The sequence below is a fragment of the Hylaeus volcanicus genome, chromosome 3 (assembly GCF_026283585.1).
Source record: "Hylaeus volcanicus isolate JK05 chromosome 3, UHH_iyHylVolc1.0_haploid, whole genome shotgun sequence".
Taxonomy (NCBI): domain Eukaryota; kingdom Metazoa; phylum Arthropoda; class Insecta; order Hymenoptera; family Colletidae; genus Hylaeus; species Hylaeus volcanicus.
In genome coordinates, this window is record NC_071978.1 from 6,057,111 (window position 1) to 6,074,234 (window position 17,124).

The following is a 17,124-nucleotide window of genomic DNA, read 5'->3' on the forward strand; positions in this document are numbered from 1 at the left end:
GTGCGTAATTATTCCTGAAAGCGAGAGAAATCATGAGTAGCTTTGGGGGCAGAAAGTTAAACGAGCCCGAATGAGATTCATTTTTAATCAAGCAGGAGAATTCGAATTACGGCAACCGAGGAAAGTTTTACACGTAAATCACACTGGAGCGATGCACTGTAATTAGTATTGTTTAACAGAGTATAATCATGACAGATCATTTGAGAAGATATTACACGGGCAATTATCCTAACGATGCAGGTACATATTTCAAATTGAAATCGTTCGATTTAATTTATGATCAGTTCATTCTTGTTAATTGCTTTCATTTTCCGTTATGCAAATACTCGCTGCATATTCGACATCGTATGTTAATAACAACGGGGTGTTTGACATTTACTTTCATTTAGAAACCATTGTAAAATACAGGAAGCAATGTTTCTTATGATTACATTATATGGAAGCTTTCGCAAGTTAAAGTTTAATAATCTCAATTTTAACCAATGCTTTATACGCAGTTGATATACAGGTTAATTCTAGAAATGAAAACCAGCTCCAGCTCATATTCGAACAAAGATATACAAAATTGGCGCAAGGTAAAGTTGAGTCAAATGCAATATGCACTCGCATTTTAAATGAAATTCTGCATTTTCTTTCATGAAAACGTTCTTTTCTTCATACTGTATATTGAAGTAATTTGGCATGACTTTATGAAATATTTCATGTTTCACGTAGAACATCACGATACGATCGAGTGTAATTTTTGTCTTTAGTTTGAAGATTGAAATCTCTTTCGAGTATACAAATGTATGTTGAAATAAAAATATTTAGATATAAACAAAAATATAATTAAGTAGAAACCACAGTGATAAGGAATAAATATTATTCGTTACCAAAAGATACCATTGAATTGCTACGATGAAACGGAAAGAGGAGTCTCGCAATCAACCGTGGTTTTAATTAAACAACAAAAAACAGGAAGTACTCGTTTATCGTTCCAATCAAGAGGATTTCTAATTCATTGGTTACATTTCCGATTTCCCACAGATGCAATTTCTATACTGCAACGTAACCACTGACCTAAGTTCTCCACCAAACATCAAAGAATCATTCGATATTAACGAAGCAAAAGAATACTCGCATTATCCTTCTCGTAATTGTTTGTTCGATTCGATGTTCCAGGCGCAGGAATTTCCGCGAGGTTCATCAATAACAGTTTTCTGCCCCGGTGATCCCCGGGTCAAGCTCGTTGCGAAACAATTTGGCTCGCGTGTTGACGTTCCCGATCGTCTGAAATATTAATTCCCGAATCACCCGAACGACTATCAAGAGTACGTGATTAAGGCTGTGCGCGATGCAACTTCTGTTCGGTTGTAATTGTTGACACAGGGTCGCGGTAGGGGATGATCGGTCGATTTGTCAATCGGGCAAAACATCATCGTAGAATCGTTAACTGAGAATTTGGGTCATCGCAAAGCCGTTCTTGCTACGGCTCGGCAGTGGTTGTGAATGAGGGCGAGGATTGACGAGGCATAAGCCGTTGGAAATGAGCAACGACAAGCGTTTTAAAGCGCGGTTCGAAACCTCCTGAATGGAAATATTACGACAGTCTACCCTAATAAGGGTGCGCCACTTCAGCCACTCTGTCGGTGGTACCTGTTGCCCGTGACTCTATTAATAGTTCCAGTTGATAAGAATCCATTACGAGCATGATTCCAAGTTGAAAATACTTCGGTTCCGCGGTACTATTCTCCAGCAGTTTTCTGGACATCTTCGGAACAGCCTCGGTTCATTTTAACGTCAAGCATCGTGGGTAAAATTGAAAGTACTGGAAAGCAGACTGCAAACTTGTAGTGTGTAATTACGTTTGTAATAGCTTACAATAACAATTAACTCATCGCGCAAATTGCATTTTTTTTTTCATCAAACTAAACTTCTCCATACATATATTTTCTGTTGACAACAATATTTGCAAATTAATTTCAACGAGCCTTCGCGTTTCGATTGCGTAAACGTAATTACGAAAATCGAATCCTTTTGAAGAGCTTTCGAGCACAAGCAGCACAAACAATTGTAGAGAGACGTACGAGTGCGTTTAAATGGAAAACAAGGGAATGATCAAAATTCAAAATGATTTCGTCGTCCGTAATACAATTTTTCATCCACCATGGAACACCTGAAATTTATTCAATACATTCCGATTGCTGCGTTCGTAGACGGTCGTTTATCAAATTCTAACGAGTATTTGATATAGGATTTACCTATATTATAAATTGTTGAACTTACCAATTTCAGCCAAAGATTTGTGATGAGCAGTTGATTCTTCTCGTCCTGAAACATAAGAAATGTTTATTTGTAGCAGTTGTTTTCCTTAAAGCTGTAACAAAGCATATAATTATCAAAAAAATCTTATAGGAAATTAATTACTTCGAAATTAAAAGAAATTATATTAAAGAATCATGAAGGTTGATGGCAACGTTAAACGAACTTTTGTCGACGCTGCTTACTCGCAATTGCAAACGTAATGTAATGTATGCTCTCCATTTAATTTGCATGCTACGGTAATAAAAATCTCCAACGTAACATCCCTCCATGTAATTACGGAGCGTGTATTATGCAATTAAGAAGTGTATTCAGTTTGTTAAGCAGTTATAAATATGAAAAGACTTAGCCACAAATTTTAGATTTATAATACAGCAAAATGTCATTAAATCTTGAGTGTCTTTATATTAAAATATACTGGCGGGTTATCTTCATTTTGAAGTACTTTATACACAAACCAGCTCTAGTTTTCACATCAGATTACGGAGATACGTGACATTTAATATTCATAGGATTTCTAAATTAGGATGGTAGATAACATATCTTCAGTTTCAATCAGTAGGATTTTCTATTTTTAAGGAAGCCCAAATTAGATGTGAGCTTTGATTAGAAACATTCTAATCGAATCCATTTATCAATACGTGGAGAAAATATTATTTTAATTTGTAGCATTTATTAACTCAATGACTTTCAGATACTGCTACCGGTGTTCAAAAACCACTGAATGGAATATTTCCTTTATAATATACTGAGTGATTTTTTAGACACGCAGTGTAAAGGAATAAAATATATTTTAAACATGTACAAATAAAATTTATCAGAAAGTCTAATGAATAACACAGCTATGAGAAATTCAGATATTCCACTGATCAGGTCACTTCATGCCAAAAGCCTCGACAGAAAGCATTAATAAAGAAATGTCATCTCTCAGAAATAACTAAAATAAATTGAGCAGGGAAGGCAGTACTCTGCTGAGGTATTCCAGGACCACGCGAAATCGAACCGAAATGTAAATCCCATGTCACACCAGGTAGCACGACGCTCGCGTGACACAATACCACTCGAACAGTTACCAATCCGTATTTGTTCCGTCTCCGTTGATCTACCACTGGAGTATCTAGAATTCGTTTCGTCTGCAATACAAATTCTCAAACGTATCACGTAAACCAATAAGTTTCCAGTGTCGTATTCAATCGGATTTTTCTTCGGATGACGATCGTGCCTCTCGAATAGAAGGACCACCCGAGTGGTGTCAGTGTGTATCACCTTGGATTCAAAATCAAAAACGAGGAGGGAGCTTTAACCAGAAAAATGTGGTACAGAAAGAATGGAAGCCCTTGTCTCGTGAAAAAGGAGAGAAACTTGCATCGAGTTTTTGGTCTCTGATCGAACGAACGTGAAATTGTGACACATTATTGCGAACGGATTATGTCACAGTGCGTATTTTACATTGATATCTTAAAGTAGCGGAGATGCTGTTGAAACTTTCTAAATGGTCGTCTCTCATATTTCCACGTTAACTCCGCTTAAATTTTCATTTAGAAGGGACGAAGGGGAGCGTTTCTATAACGCTGGTTTCCCATTAACCTTAACTAACACAATGTGCCGTGAACTTTCGTAATTATTTTTCCCCTGTCCTTGGCAGTCTCAAAAAAAAAAAAAAAGGAAAACCGGAAAAGGATTGCGCAATAACGCAAAGACACACCGTATTTTTCGGGTGTAGAGCTCAACGGTGACAAAGAACGCAGATCCTCTTCCCCGTCTCGTTATCTTATTTATCGAGCACGGTTGGAATTACTAACTAGGTCGAGGTAATTAATAAAACGCAATAAGCCCTGCTAACTCTGTCTTTCCCTTAACCAACGACAAGCAGGAAAAGAAAATCCCGAATGATCATTAATAACGACGAAAAAGAGCCTCCCCTCACTCGAGGCTTTCTGCTTCGACAATCGCCTTGTAATCATTTATCGAATTCCGTAGCGATTTATGATTCGGATCTCTCTGGCACTTGGACAGCGCATCAATTACGGAAATAGATTACGTACACTCAATTGTCTTCCACAGGGAAGCATTGCACATCGTTTATCGTTTGAAAAGAATTTGTTGAGACCTAATTGGACTGTACAAGTATGGCGTGAAGATGTAAATTTGAATAACAAGTAAAGTAGTTATTTCAATAAAATTTCAAATTTCGGATTAATTAAAATAAAATCTTTAGACAAATTTTATAAAAATGCTTGAAATGAAAAATTTTGAACAAAATGTAAATTTCTGCTTTAATTTGTTGCAATTAAATGTCGTTGATATAAGTATGGGTAGGTTTTCTTTTGTCTGTGACGCGTAAATTCGGTATCTTGAGGTAGTGATCGCTATTTTTTGCACAAAGTATCGCGGCAATGGCTTCCAGCCGTTGGAAATGAGAGGCATAGTAATACGTCATTCAAGGTTAAAGTGTTGAAGCAGATTATAGAGTGGTTGAACAAAACTTAAGCTCGGCTTAGCATTTGGTTTACCACGCTTCGCTATCCGTAATAGCGTAAGACTTAAATTGACCCTAAGCTCCATCGTACATATAACAATCGGATCTCTGACATATTATAGAGCATTAGAACCAATTGCCAATGTTTCGTAGCATTGATGAGATTAATCTGTGAGAAAATATACAGAGGTCTTTTTAAAGTACTGATATTGTGAATTACTGTTTCCAGTAACGACGAGATCGTTTTAAAATTTCTTGAGATTATATAACTTCAAACATGTTATACAAGTTAATTATTTTCGTATTCTATAAGCCAATTACTCCCCGTTTCATGTTCCGTTTATTTTCTTGAAATTACCTGAGTACGTAATCCTCTAATAGGTTTAAGTAGCGCATATTATTTCAGTGCGTTGTTAAGAACATTACGGAATGAAATCTTCTTGAGATCAAACTATGTTTAGCGAATGCTGCACGAAAACTTTAATATTTTCTGCAATACTTCTTAAGAAACACGTTCACAATTCCATTACCTGTTAGGTATTTTTCGAAGTTTATGTATTTAATTAATTTACAATTAAAACTAATTTTTTCGTTAAACAACATTTATGTCAAAGTTATTAATGGGACATTAACACTTACGGATTTTTTGTTTTAATTATTATAATCACATTTGGCTGACCGCAATAAATTAACAAAACGTAGTATACAAACATTCGTTAAAAAAAAATTCATCTACAACAGCAGGATACAATTTCTTTCATAGTTTCAAGTTCAGGAATATTCAGTATTTAAAGGAATATTATAAACATTCCCAAATAAATTTCAGTATGAGTAAATAATTTTGATCTGAAAGTTTTCTAAATAGGCCGTTGATATGTAATAACGATCAATGACTTAAAGTAGCTTTACTAATTAAGATTGACTTAATCATTCAGAAGGAATGGAGTTTAAATTTTCTTTCATTGTCGGGTACATTTCACAATCCTTTCCTTTCACCGTTCTCTCGTTACATCCATTATAAGGGAATCCTCGTCGTCGCCCCTTGACCGTATATCACGAAGTTAACAATCGGTACTTCGTCTTGCTTCTCAACGTCGCCAAGCGGCGACGCTTGGACGTTTCATGAGTGCAGGGTCCATTCCCAAGAAATGTACCTGGGATACGTTTCCGGCTTATCTTTCGCCTGTCCACGCGATAAACTGTTTTTCGATAATTGGATCTTATCGTTTGCTTTCGCCTCTTTTCAAAGACCCACGGTGGAAACCGTTCCAAAGTCCTGGGCTAAATCCGCGCGGCTGTGCCCTACGTTCGCTGCATAATTTACCATCTCGTTACAACTTTTCATTGCTACTAAGTCGTCCGACCTTACACATTGCCCGCAATTAATCGTAATTATGCACGAAGCATTGCTAACTTCGACTTAATGCTACTTCAACTTCCGCCGAACGTAATCCCTTCGAAAAGAAAGAGGCATCACCGAGACCGCAACGAGGAAGGGGCAAGGGGATCACGTGGTTCTAGCTGTCATTTATTACAGAATGCCCGTAAAAGCAGAAAGAAAATAAATCAACTAGAATAATACATAAGTATATAGAGTAAGTATATAGAGTAACACGATGAGAAATGGGTTAGATGAAACTATTCCTTGCTATATTTTTATTTTGAGGATTAAGTAAGACAGTCTATTTTCTAATCTTCTTATAGTGAATTAAATTAACTGTTGTGACAATTTACATGTAGAATAATATTTTGGATTAAAGTATATAGAATAATAATAATAGAATTCTTTCCAAATATATATTATATCCAAAGAGTAGCGAATAAAGAATTAACTCTGCTATTTTGCTCAATGTAACCAAATAATAAACAAACTGCCGATATCATCTCGTAGACTCCTTCCAACGAAATGCTTTCGCTTAAATAACATCGGAGTTATTTACTCTGACGTATCGTAACGTTTGAAATTCATGTTACTAGCCAAGGGAAAACTGAATCGCGTCCAGAGTTCTATGAATTAGAATTGCAAATGTCCAAGCAAGTTGCGCGACTTCGACATTTTGTTGTGGGTTACAACGTCCCACGAACGAAAAGAAAATTGTCTTCCCTCGTTCAAAGCCACGTTGTGCGCTGCATCGCGATTTCGACGTTAAATCAATATCGGATGTAAGATGAAGCTGGGGTTAGGGAGATAAATCAAATTTCTGTCGTTCTACTCAAATTTCTTTGAAGCTTCCTTTCGCGAGCTTGACCTGGCCCCCTCTTTCTCTTGTTATCTGGAAATAGCTCAAGGTGTTCCGCTTTTTCTTCCCTTTTCCAGAGCTTCTAGGAGTTTCCGAGTCCTAAGATAGACTTGGTAGTTTAACGAGACGGTGACTTCAGCGTCACCACACGTTCGCCTTCGGTTAACGAGAAAAAAGAGTTTGACCACTACGTGTCTGCACGGACAGCCGAGGATTGCCCGGGCCAGAGGGAGGTCTCTGACAGACGAAAAACTCGTTTATCTTTCACTTCGCTTCCTGCACTTTTTCCAGATTCTTGGCACCGCTGGAACCCGGACGAATCTTAGGGCGCTGTTCTTCGTGCGGATGTAAATGCGCTCGGGATTCCTTTGTTCGCGCTGACCCGAGAAGTGAGCGTTATTTATACCGTGAAATCCGTTTGGATACCGTTCTGTGGAACCGCCAGATCTTTTAACTTCATGTTTATGATAAGACCGGCTGTATTCTCGAAAGTTGGCTAAGTTGGAATTTGATAGATTTCAGATTTAGCGGAATTGTTGGAAAAGGGTATTTCTCCACTGCTGGAATTTTGGCATTGTATGTATTGATGATAGCATTAGTATAGTAAAATCGTATTTTGAGGACGAATTGATGGACCTTTTATAACTTCCTTATATATTTAGACTTATCTACAGGATGAGTACCTAGGCTAGATTTTAGTGAATAGTTCATTTTATTAAATGGTAGTAAGTGGTTTATTTTAATACATTTTAGTAATTACAGGAAGCAATACGTGTGACAAGTGTTTATTAAGTTCACAAAAGATATCAGTAATAACAGGCCAATGAATTTGGAACGCAGTCGACCTTAAAGGCTAGGTCAGTGGTTGGCAACCATTATTGGCTCCAAGTCAGATCAGACAAATATATTCTTCCCTCGAAATTCGTAGACCGGCATTTTTTAATGCATTAGTAAAACTGAAGTCACTCGTAAAGGCAGGGTGAAGTTACAACACTAACAAAAATTGGAATGCTAGTGTTCAATTTGTTTATGAAAATAAAAACGTGAAAAGTCGAAAATAATCTTCTTTTTCAATAATTCGTGACTCAAAAGGCTATAAACTTATCCTTTCAGTAATTGGAATCAATTTGAACTGCGAGACATCTTGTAGTTAGCAGTGAATGGGTTAGAATTTCAGCTTCATAATTTTTTCAGTCATAATCAGAATATTTAAATAAGAATACAGAAACATATATTATGTCGCACAGAAACATTACGTACGCTACAAGAAAGTAAGTACGAAAATTGTGAAACCTTATGGTCGAATAAATTCCCCTAAGGTAGTTCCGTGGACTTCGGCATAATTCGATATGTTTGGATGAAAAAGTATCGGAAATCCATTTAGCAGCGAAGTTTTCCGGTCTCTGATTTTGATCTTTGTTATTTGATTTTATTTCAGCTCCAAGTGTATCCGAAGGGCTCGAATTGTGCCACCTTTGCAGGACGCGACTTGTTCGGATTATTCTGATTTTATGGAACCGATGAGAATGCTCAGAATTTATTCTGGCGGGGCGAACACCGCCACCGGAGCATTGCGGTCATTTCAATCACCGCCCACAAGCCTCGTAACATGTACATCTGAACCTTGATATAGCCACTTGACACGTGTACTCCTTGCACGATTCTCCATGACCTAAATTATTATCCTTCCGGGGTAAGAGGAATTTATTCTTTATCGGATTCCTATCGATCCGAGGGAACGTTTACCAGCATCGAACAATTTCCATGTTCATTGGATGAAGCTGTTTCGTAACCCTTAATTAACAATTATACGTCCCATTCCACGACAATATATCGCGCTAGTTCGCGCTAATTGTTAATTTATAACGATTAGTTCGTTACGTTGTTAGCTTCACGAGTTTCATGGGTATTTGTACCCCCTCGACTTGGATGATATATTTATGACATCAAATGTTATGCGACCTTATGGATAAATATATACCCAGTATTAATTAAGCTTTTCATTTATATATATATATTTCTGTAGGGTAAGAATGGAGTAGGATAAAACAAGAATATAGAGTTTTATTTGTCTTCTTACTTCTCATAAATTTCTTAAATTTCAATCATGTAAATTTTCTGTATAAAATTCTAGAATCATAAAAAATACGATACTCGATGCATCCCTATGGTAATACCCAGAAGCCTAAATTTGTTTTAAATGCGGATGATGCATTAGATCATATACGAGTATAGAAATTAAATTAGAAGCCTATGTAATTTAAAAATCAATGAGCATTGCTTAAGAAAGCTCCAAAGTTGATTCTACAAGAAATTCGCGACTCGAATTTTCAAAGACTCGGGTGAGAACCTGATTCACATGTTCGTCTTTACTTCGCCACATTTCTGGCTCACAGTGTGCATATATACTAGAACGTAATCATCTCAGAGGATATCTTTTTACCGCGAACCCTATAGCTCTACTATTCCTCTCTCGATACCGAAAATTCTGCTTCAAAAATGCTTTCTAAAAATTTCAACGATGCAGAAGAGTCTCTAAAAAGGGTATGCATGTTGCACGTATTCCTCTTTCGAATTGATGGCGCTGCTGCATAAAATATACCAAAAATGCCAAAATATATTAAAAAAAATATACAAGAAATACTTGCGGAAGGAATTTAATGTTGAATACGGAATTTGTTTAAAAATTAAATTCGAAAAAAGTTATTGTGGTTCAAATTACTCATCAGTAATTTGTATAATATTGGATATTGATACAGAGACACACAGATTTTTAGTTTTTGGGTTTTCAGGTGTGCGGAGGACAGAATGCATTGTTTGCTTGATGGATGAGGTTGAGTAGTAGCTGCGGTATCGACATTCATGTAATATCCGAGGAATAGCATAACGTGTTACAGTAGTCATTTGGGGAATGCCATAACGTCTCGTGGTCAATTTGCGTGCTCAGCTATGACGATGGGGTGATCGAATGATCAGTTGACCTCCATTCTGACTGTTATTGTTAAAATAGATTCAACTGAAAGCTGCGCCGATTGATTACTGTATACATCTACATCAGGTGTATATAAATAAAAATGTACAAACATATTATAATATTAAAGCTTTAAAGATTTTTGTTCAAATCAATACACACAAATTTTAATTTTCTTACAAGGAAATTATTTTTATAATTGAAAATAAATCTAGAATTGAAAGATGCAGTATTATTACGTAGAATAGCATATACTATTAAATTGTTTAATAGATGTTATTTTAAACGATTAATAATATTCGAAGTAATAATACTTGTACTATCTCCTCGCTTTTATTTTCTAATTAAGTCGAGAGATACATTGGATCAAAGTTAATTGTACATCAAATCTGTTGATCTCTTCACGTCAAAGTGAAGTACTCTCTGAGGTACATTTAAAGTCGCAAGTACAATAGACAGAGATTTCAACGCGACAGAGGGCGGGAAAACTTTTAAAATTTAATTTTTCTTTTAAGGAGTTAAATGCACCCGCAGGGTATGCACTCTAGAGTGCCTTCCTTTAAATTTCTCACGGGATAAATGACAGTTGTTAATCGGGACGTAATTGGACCCCTTAACAGTTTCAAAGCTTTCATGTGACGGGAGTATCGAATTAATCGCGTCCTTGCATCGAGCGGATGTAGCGGAGCAACAATAAGACTTCAAGTTACTTTCTGCCTCAATCGTTAGGGCTGAATGATCCAATAACGGTGTTAGCTAATTTTCAATCGATTATTTAAATACTCAGGATACTGAATTTTAATTCAAGTGCAATGAAAATCACTTTATCGGTGATTACTATGCGGCGACGATAAGCGTACACTTCACTTCGACAATAACGGTAATTCCTGTGTAAATTGCGAGGCTTTTACTTTTAAAGGAAGTAACAAAAGAATTTCAATAATATCAAGAAGACTTCCTAACGTATCAATTTGTTTAAATTATCATATAGTAAATGTTAGAAATGAATAAAACATATTTTTGTGTTAAATAATGAAGTAAATATTTGGTGGGATCGCCGCTGTAGAAATTCTGACTTGAATTCCGACAAAGATGTCGCTTCAATAGTTAATATCGGATTATTCCCGAGAGTCGGCGAATTGCATTTCAGAAGCTGTCATGTTGGAACGTTATGCGTCTTCTCTATAACTGATTATAATGAAGAGTGTATTATATGCGATCAGGCGAAAAGATCATAATAGAAATTACAATTAATACATGTTACGCGTTTCACAATGGAAATTTAACTTCTCTTAATATTCGTAATGTTATTGTTGCGAGCACCCTTTGGATGGATCCAAAATTAATTGTTATTTATTAAAGTTCTCGTTATCTCGTTATCCCGAAACTCAACATTATTAATATTTTCTGGATTGGCTAGTTCTATTACATAAGTGATCGTATGATTTAATAACCTTATTCCTATAATTTGCAAATAAAATTAATTTTGAGAAAGGTATTGGAATAAATTGTTCCAGAATTTTAATGGCAAACTAGCAGCGCCAACTCATAACTAAATTTTGTTAAACAAAAATGTTCACGTGATTTAATAGCTTTGATTATAACGAAACGTTACAAATTGTGAAACGACATAACTGTCCCTGTTACAAAGATCAGCGAGTGCGATTAGTATTGTTGGATGTACAGACATGATAAATTTCTGAAGGCGCACTCAATTTCGGACATTCGCCGAAGGTGATACCATGCGTGCCTCCATAACTCGTGCTTTCGCAGGAACATGTTTAGTATGCAAATTCGAATTTCAATTTATTGTGCGGGGGTGCACGAAGTTTGCTCTCAGAAGCTTCTGGCTTACATATCTCAAGTTCTGGTTATAGGATGGACAGAAACACCGATTGATTTACAGTTTTAATGGGTTCTGCAAGTTAGGAAATGCACGTAGTGTTCGGCCGGTAACGCCGAGACTGTTACGAATTACATTTAGAGAAGTCGATTCCATCAAGGTGCTCCTTCAAATGCGAGGAGCTTAATATTCCATTGAATATTACACGAAGCACGCTTAATCTTTATTTCTCACATTATATGGGCAAAGTTCGGATTTCAGATCTTCTGAAATTCACGGTTCAATGTTTGTTTATAACGAAATTAAAGGGAGGTTCAGTTTTGAAAATTTATCTATCTTAGGATCTTAAATGAAGCGGTACGAATTCGCGACGCGTATAATTTATATTAACGGGGGGGTTCAGGTGAAACGTATCCCACAAAGTTTCCTTAAAGTAACGTTTAACCTGTTCGAGACAGTATCGCGATGGTTAAGAAGTAAGCAGAATTTACTCCGTCGCTGACCCCAAAGTTGAGTGGCGAAACCGCCGGGTGGTCTCTTGTGTCTAACTATGAGGTACACTTGTTCACCAAGGATGTGTTTGTGCTTCCCACCCTGCCTTATATTCGTACAGGCGTTTTTCTTGTAACCACTGCACTCTTGTTCGTGACTTTGGTTAACACCTGTAGATTTCCATCGTATGAGACACTAATTGCGACACTTGGCACTTCATATGTGAGAAGTAACGTTTCCAGCATTGTCACTCCAAAGCGTTTTAACTTCGTTATCTTCCTGCCTCGGGGGAAGCCACGTTGTTTACTTTTCTCCGGGGGTGGAAACAACTGGGGAGAAAATTAATTTAAATACGTAATTCTTTGGAAACTTGATGTCACGTCTTCTATGATTACTTTTCAAGATTTTTATATAATAGTGTTATACGAATTCAGTTTATTTAGTATGCCATTCATAGGAATTTGCGTTGTTTAATGAACAACTTGGATTTTATTCGAGTAATAGTAGCATGGGACATTTAAATGTTACTAAGAGTTCCTGTTTTAACATGGAACAAAGGCTGTATTGAAGCGTAAAGTATTTATAATGGATCTACTTGTGTGCACTGAAAGTATTTAAATCACGTTGAAAAAGATGGCGAGATAATTTAATTTACGTAAATGATGAAATTAAAAGATCGTAAAGAATTGAGTTACATTAGGTATCATGTGTTTTGTCATAACGTCTAGAAATTACAGTGATGTAAATAAAAATAATTTGACCCATTATTTTATATTTCCAAGAAAAAAACTATGTGAAACTACAACGAACTGAATATTTAGTTTTCCCAGTCTTTCAATTATTACTTTTCATCGCGCTCACTTGGAAGCAATGCATATTGTAAGACTCCAGACGAACCTCAATTTTTGAAGCATGTACGAAAAGGTTCTCCGTCTCGGCGTTCGCAGTGAACTGGTCGAATGTTAATTTTTGTTTTAGAGAGCTCGCAGGTAAGCCAGACGGAATTACCATGTCAATTTCCCCCGGGCAACGTAAAAGTCTTGTAACCACGCCAACGTGCGCTTTTCCTTCCTGGTTCTCGCTACTTCATTTTTCCATAGCCGAAAGAGCTAGAGTCTCCCACGCAAGTGTGCAACAAGTTGAACAATTAATGCTAGCGGAGTAAATAACGGCGAAACGAGGGTATTCTAAATGCAAGTGACATCGCTGCTGAAATAATATTGTTGCCATCCTGAAATGAAGGTCTGGCCAAATAGAAAGTAGATTAGAACTCTATTACGGTTGTTTTTGTTTAGTACCGTCACGATTAGCGAATTTAATCCAACTTTTTATTTTATTTCTGAGAGAAATTATTTATTTTTAATTTGTAACGTGTTATCCAGAGTGGTACAATCCATATATGTAGGACACTATTGTACAGAGGTAATAGCTTCTAAGGTGATGAAATACAGGATAACATTTGTGAAGCAGTAGATGCAATCGAAAATAACAATGGACGAGCATACTTAGGTATGTACTATTTCCAATACGTTTTAAATTCAGTGTCTTCCACCGTAAATTCATTAATTTATCAATATATAAGTTACAGATGAATTTATTAGTGTATACTTATTTCCTCGGGAAGTCGCCATTTTATAGTTAATATCAGCAAAAGTTTCTGTTAAGTCTGCATGCGGCTGAAACACTCTTCGGGTTTAATCGCGGCCATGATTTAAACTTTCCGTGGTTAATCTCTCGAAATGACCGACGCCATTATGCTCGAGTGAAATACCGTCGACTCGGGGGCAAAAGAAATTCGATGAACGCAAACTTCGAATTTCCTAAATGTTACATTCCGGAAACGGGTCACCGGAAATCTCCAAAGGCGAAAATATGCGGGATTGCGCTTCCAATTTCTTTGTGCGCCGGCTTTAAAGCGATTACAAAGGTTTCTCGGAATTCCGAGTTCAAATACGGGACACTTTGTCTCGCGAGATTGTTTCCAATTATTTAGTTCGGTTTACGTCTTCCAGGTCATCAAACTACCGACACATCTATTGTCGCGCTCGTGTTACGTATTTAATTAACTTGGGATACCGTTGCGTTTATTTACACAACAACGGTATGCCCCAGGAAATGTGCGCGTTTCAAATCATCGATTTGGAAAGTGGCAAGTATAGCAACACGGAACTTCTATTTAGGAAAAGCAAATTTTAGTTCATTGCCAAAGCATCATACAATTTTCTTAAATTTGTTCAAGAGTTTGTGTTTTCTTATCTCGGAAAGTTTTGATGATTTACGTCAGAAATGAATGTGCTTCGAAGAAGCTATTGTTGAAAATTATGCAATGTTAATAGAATTCTTTTTTCAACTTGGAAATTCTTAACATTTGCACTAATTTGTCGTACTTAGTCTCTGTAGCAACGAGCAACTGCAATTAGAAGTTTGTCTGGTCACGAACAGAATCATTCCACTTCCTGGTTTAACGAATCAGTCTATGTCTGGTTAAACGAGTAGAATATGTTCATATCTGCTCAGACCAACTGAATAATGGATTTATTTACTATTTTGTTATAGTATAACATATGTTTACAACAGTGGATAACTACAGGAGAATACTGTTTGACCAGCGACAGACTCATTCCACTTCCTGTACCGACTAGCCAGACCCTGGCCGCCGGACAAGTAGAATATGACCCTATATGCTCAGACAAGTCAAATAAGGCATATGTCTACTTCCCTCCACCTCTTCCTACCACTATACAGTTCTAGAACTTCCCCTTAAACTGTAAACATAAGTTTGAAATAAGTCCAGGCATCCTGGGCATAGAATACCACGAACAGACTCTGTTCTTCGAAATGAACTCCGAACGCAGCGGAACGCGATAAGATTAGTTTATTGCTCTAATTTATCGTAATCTCGGCACTACGTGCTTGCGAAGCGTTAAACGAGAAATGTTTAATTAGGTAGCAGCGAGGCTTCAGCTTATCGCTGGAGACAGGCGAAACTTTATTCGAACAATACATAATCGCAACAGTCTTCCGTGCAACGTGAATAACAATTTCATGTTGCAGCTTAAGATTTATTGCTTAGTCGTCGAGTAATTAGCAGATTGAAATTCTGTAATTGTTGTTCGATGTTTATATTCGAATAATAATTGCTTTCTAGCCTGCTTAACCTCAGAGCTAGTACTGTCATTCCCTTTTCTAATTTAAAAGGGATAGGGATTTTCTATTATTTATACAACGTGTGATCGGTATAACGTTACACATATTTTATTCGTTATTGGACGTTTCCGTTTAAATAAGGATCGTCTTCTCAGTCTCGGAATTGAATGCAAGTGTACGATGCAGAGATGAGCAGTTGGCTTCAGATTATACTTTCCCGAGAAACTTACTTTCTTGAGTTGCGTCACTTTAGAAATACACGCGCGATATGTAAAAGTTGGAAGGCACATCGTTTCTCCCAGGTAGCGGTAAACAACACAAACAAAAAAGCGCGAGTAGTTGCTGAATACGAACAGTCTGCAATTGTTCACGCAGATTAGCCCAGTCGCAGCCGAGATAACGACGAAATGCTCGTCGCTGGCGGCGCACGCGTGGTTTCCTATCCCTTACTTTATAACGAGATAGGTACCGCAAAACGATAAACCATTTACCGACTTCATCCTGCCAGTAATGTTGCCATCACAGTGTTTGAAGCATTTTTATCGATCATTTTTTCTGTTCTTATTCGATAATCCTTTCTGTACTGTTCTTAGTGCTTCTCGATGAGCATCAGATATATGACAAATAGATCCTCGATGCTAACATTAAATTAAAATAAAAATGTTTACTTTCTTCCTATTATGTGCAGGTTAATTACTTTCTTGTCTTGTTGCTCAATGTTTTGGGAATGTTCTATGTAGGGAAAGTCAAATACAAATATTCCAGAAATATTTGGAAGGAACATATAAAATGAAATATAAAAATTTCTAGAAAACGCCGAATGTTCTTCCTGTAATTTCAATTGAGTGACAGTTACATTTAATACTGCACAGTGTAAACTGCACGATCAGTACGCAATAATTTTTGTCAAAATTCAATATCAAAATATTTACTTCCAGTAAACGATAAATCTTTCATAGAGTTGATATGATGCATTTTGAAAGTTAATGCATGACAAAATCGATCGAATGAATACAGAGGGTTCCGCCAACTCCATCTATCACCATCCAATAAGATTAATCATGGTTCAGCATTTGAGCGGAGCGAGGTAAGGGAAGATGAAATTTCTGGGCGATTAATTATTCGAAAGTTTGCATGCCAATACCTCGAATTGCGGTCCAAATATTAGGCAGTGCGCTTCTGGTTTGGAATGCATATGCGTGAAAGATATGCAACCACGGGGTTGGTATTCCATTGGAAATTCTCTTTTCTTCTTTGGGTCCTTTTAATTACCGAGAACCTATCGACAGATCTGTCGTTGAATGCTGCTGTAATTTGCGTAGTTCTACTCGGATATTCCGTATCCATGACATTGGGGAAATGCTCGAATTTCATTTGGAAAACTAATTTTTAAAATAAAGATCCGAATACTGTTACGCGCCGCTAGAATGTTCACTTCATGAAGCATAAAAGTTTCCAAAAGTTGGTAGCCGGCCGGAGAAAAAGTACTCTGGAATGAATTATTCTTTCCAAGAAGTTTCTTCTTACATTCTCTTTTATTATACGTCTTACTTAGTTGGCATCACATTCCTTTAATGGGTAGGCAATTGCATTTTCATTTAAAAATAGTAAACCATTTCTTTGAGTAATGTAATTTCAAATAAAATTAGCG

At 36.7% G+C, this 17,124-nt stretch overlaps 1 protein-coding gene across 4 annotated transcripts in view; it reads right to left on the minus strand.

The window, feature by feature from the left end:
• Positions 1-17,124, minus strand: part of LOC128873085 (neuronal acetylcholine receptor subunit alpha-7-like) — a 163,823-nt gene that overhangs the window by 55,523 nt on the left and 91,176 nt on the right. For all 4 annotated transcript variants that reach the window (XM_054116360.1, XM_054116359.1, XM_054116357.1 and 1 more), the window contains exon 3: positions 2,266-2,310. In XM_054116360.1, the coding sequence (XP_053972335.1) occupies positions 2,266-2,310 (45 nt within the window). The remainder of the gene's footprint in view (positions 1-2,265; positions 2,311-17,124) is intronic.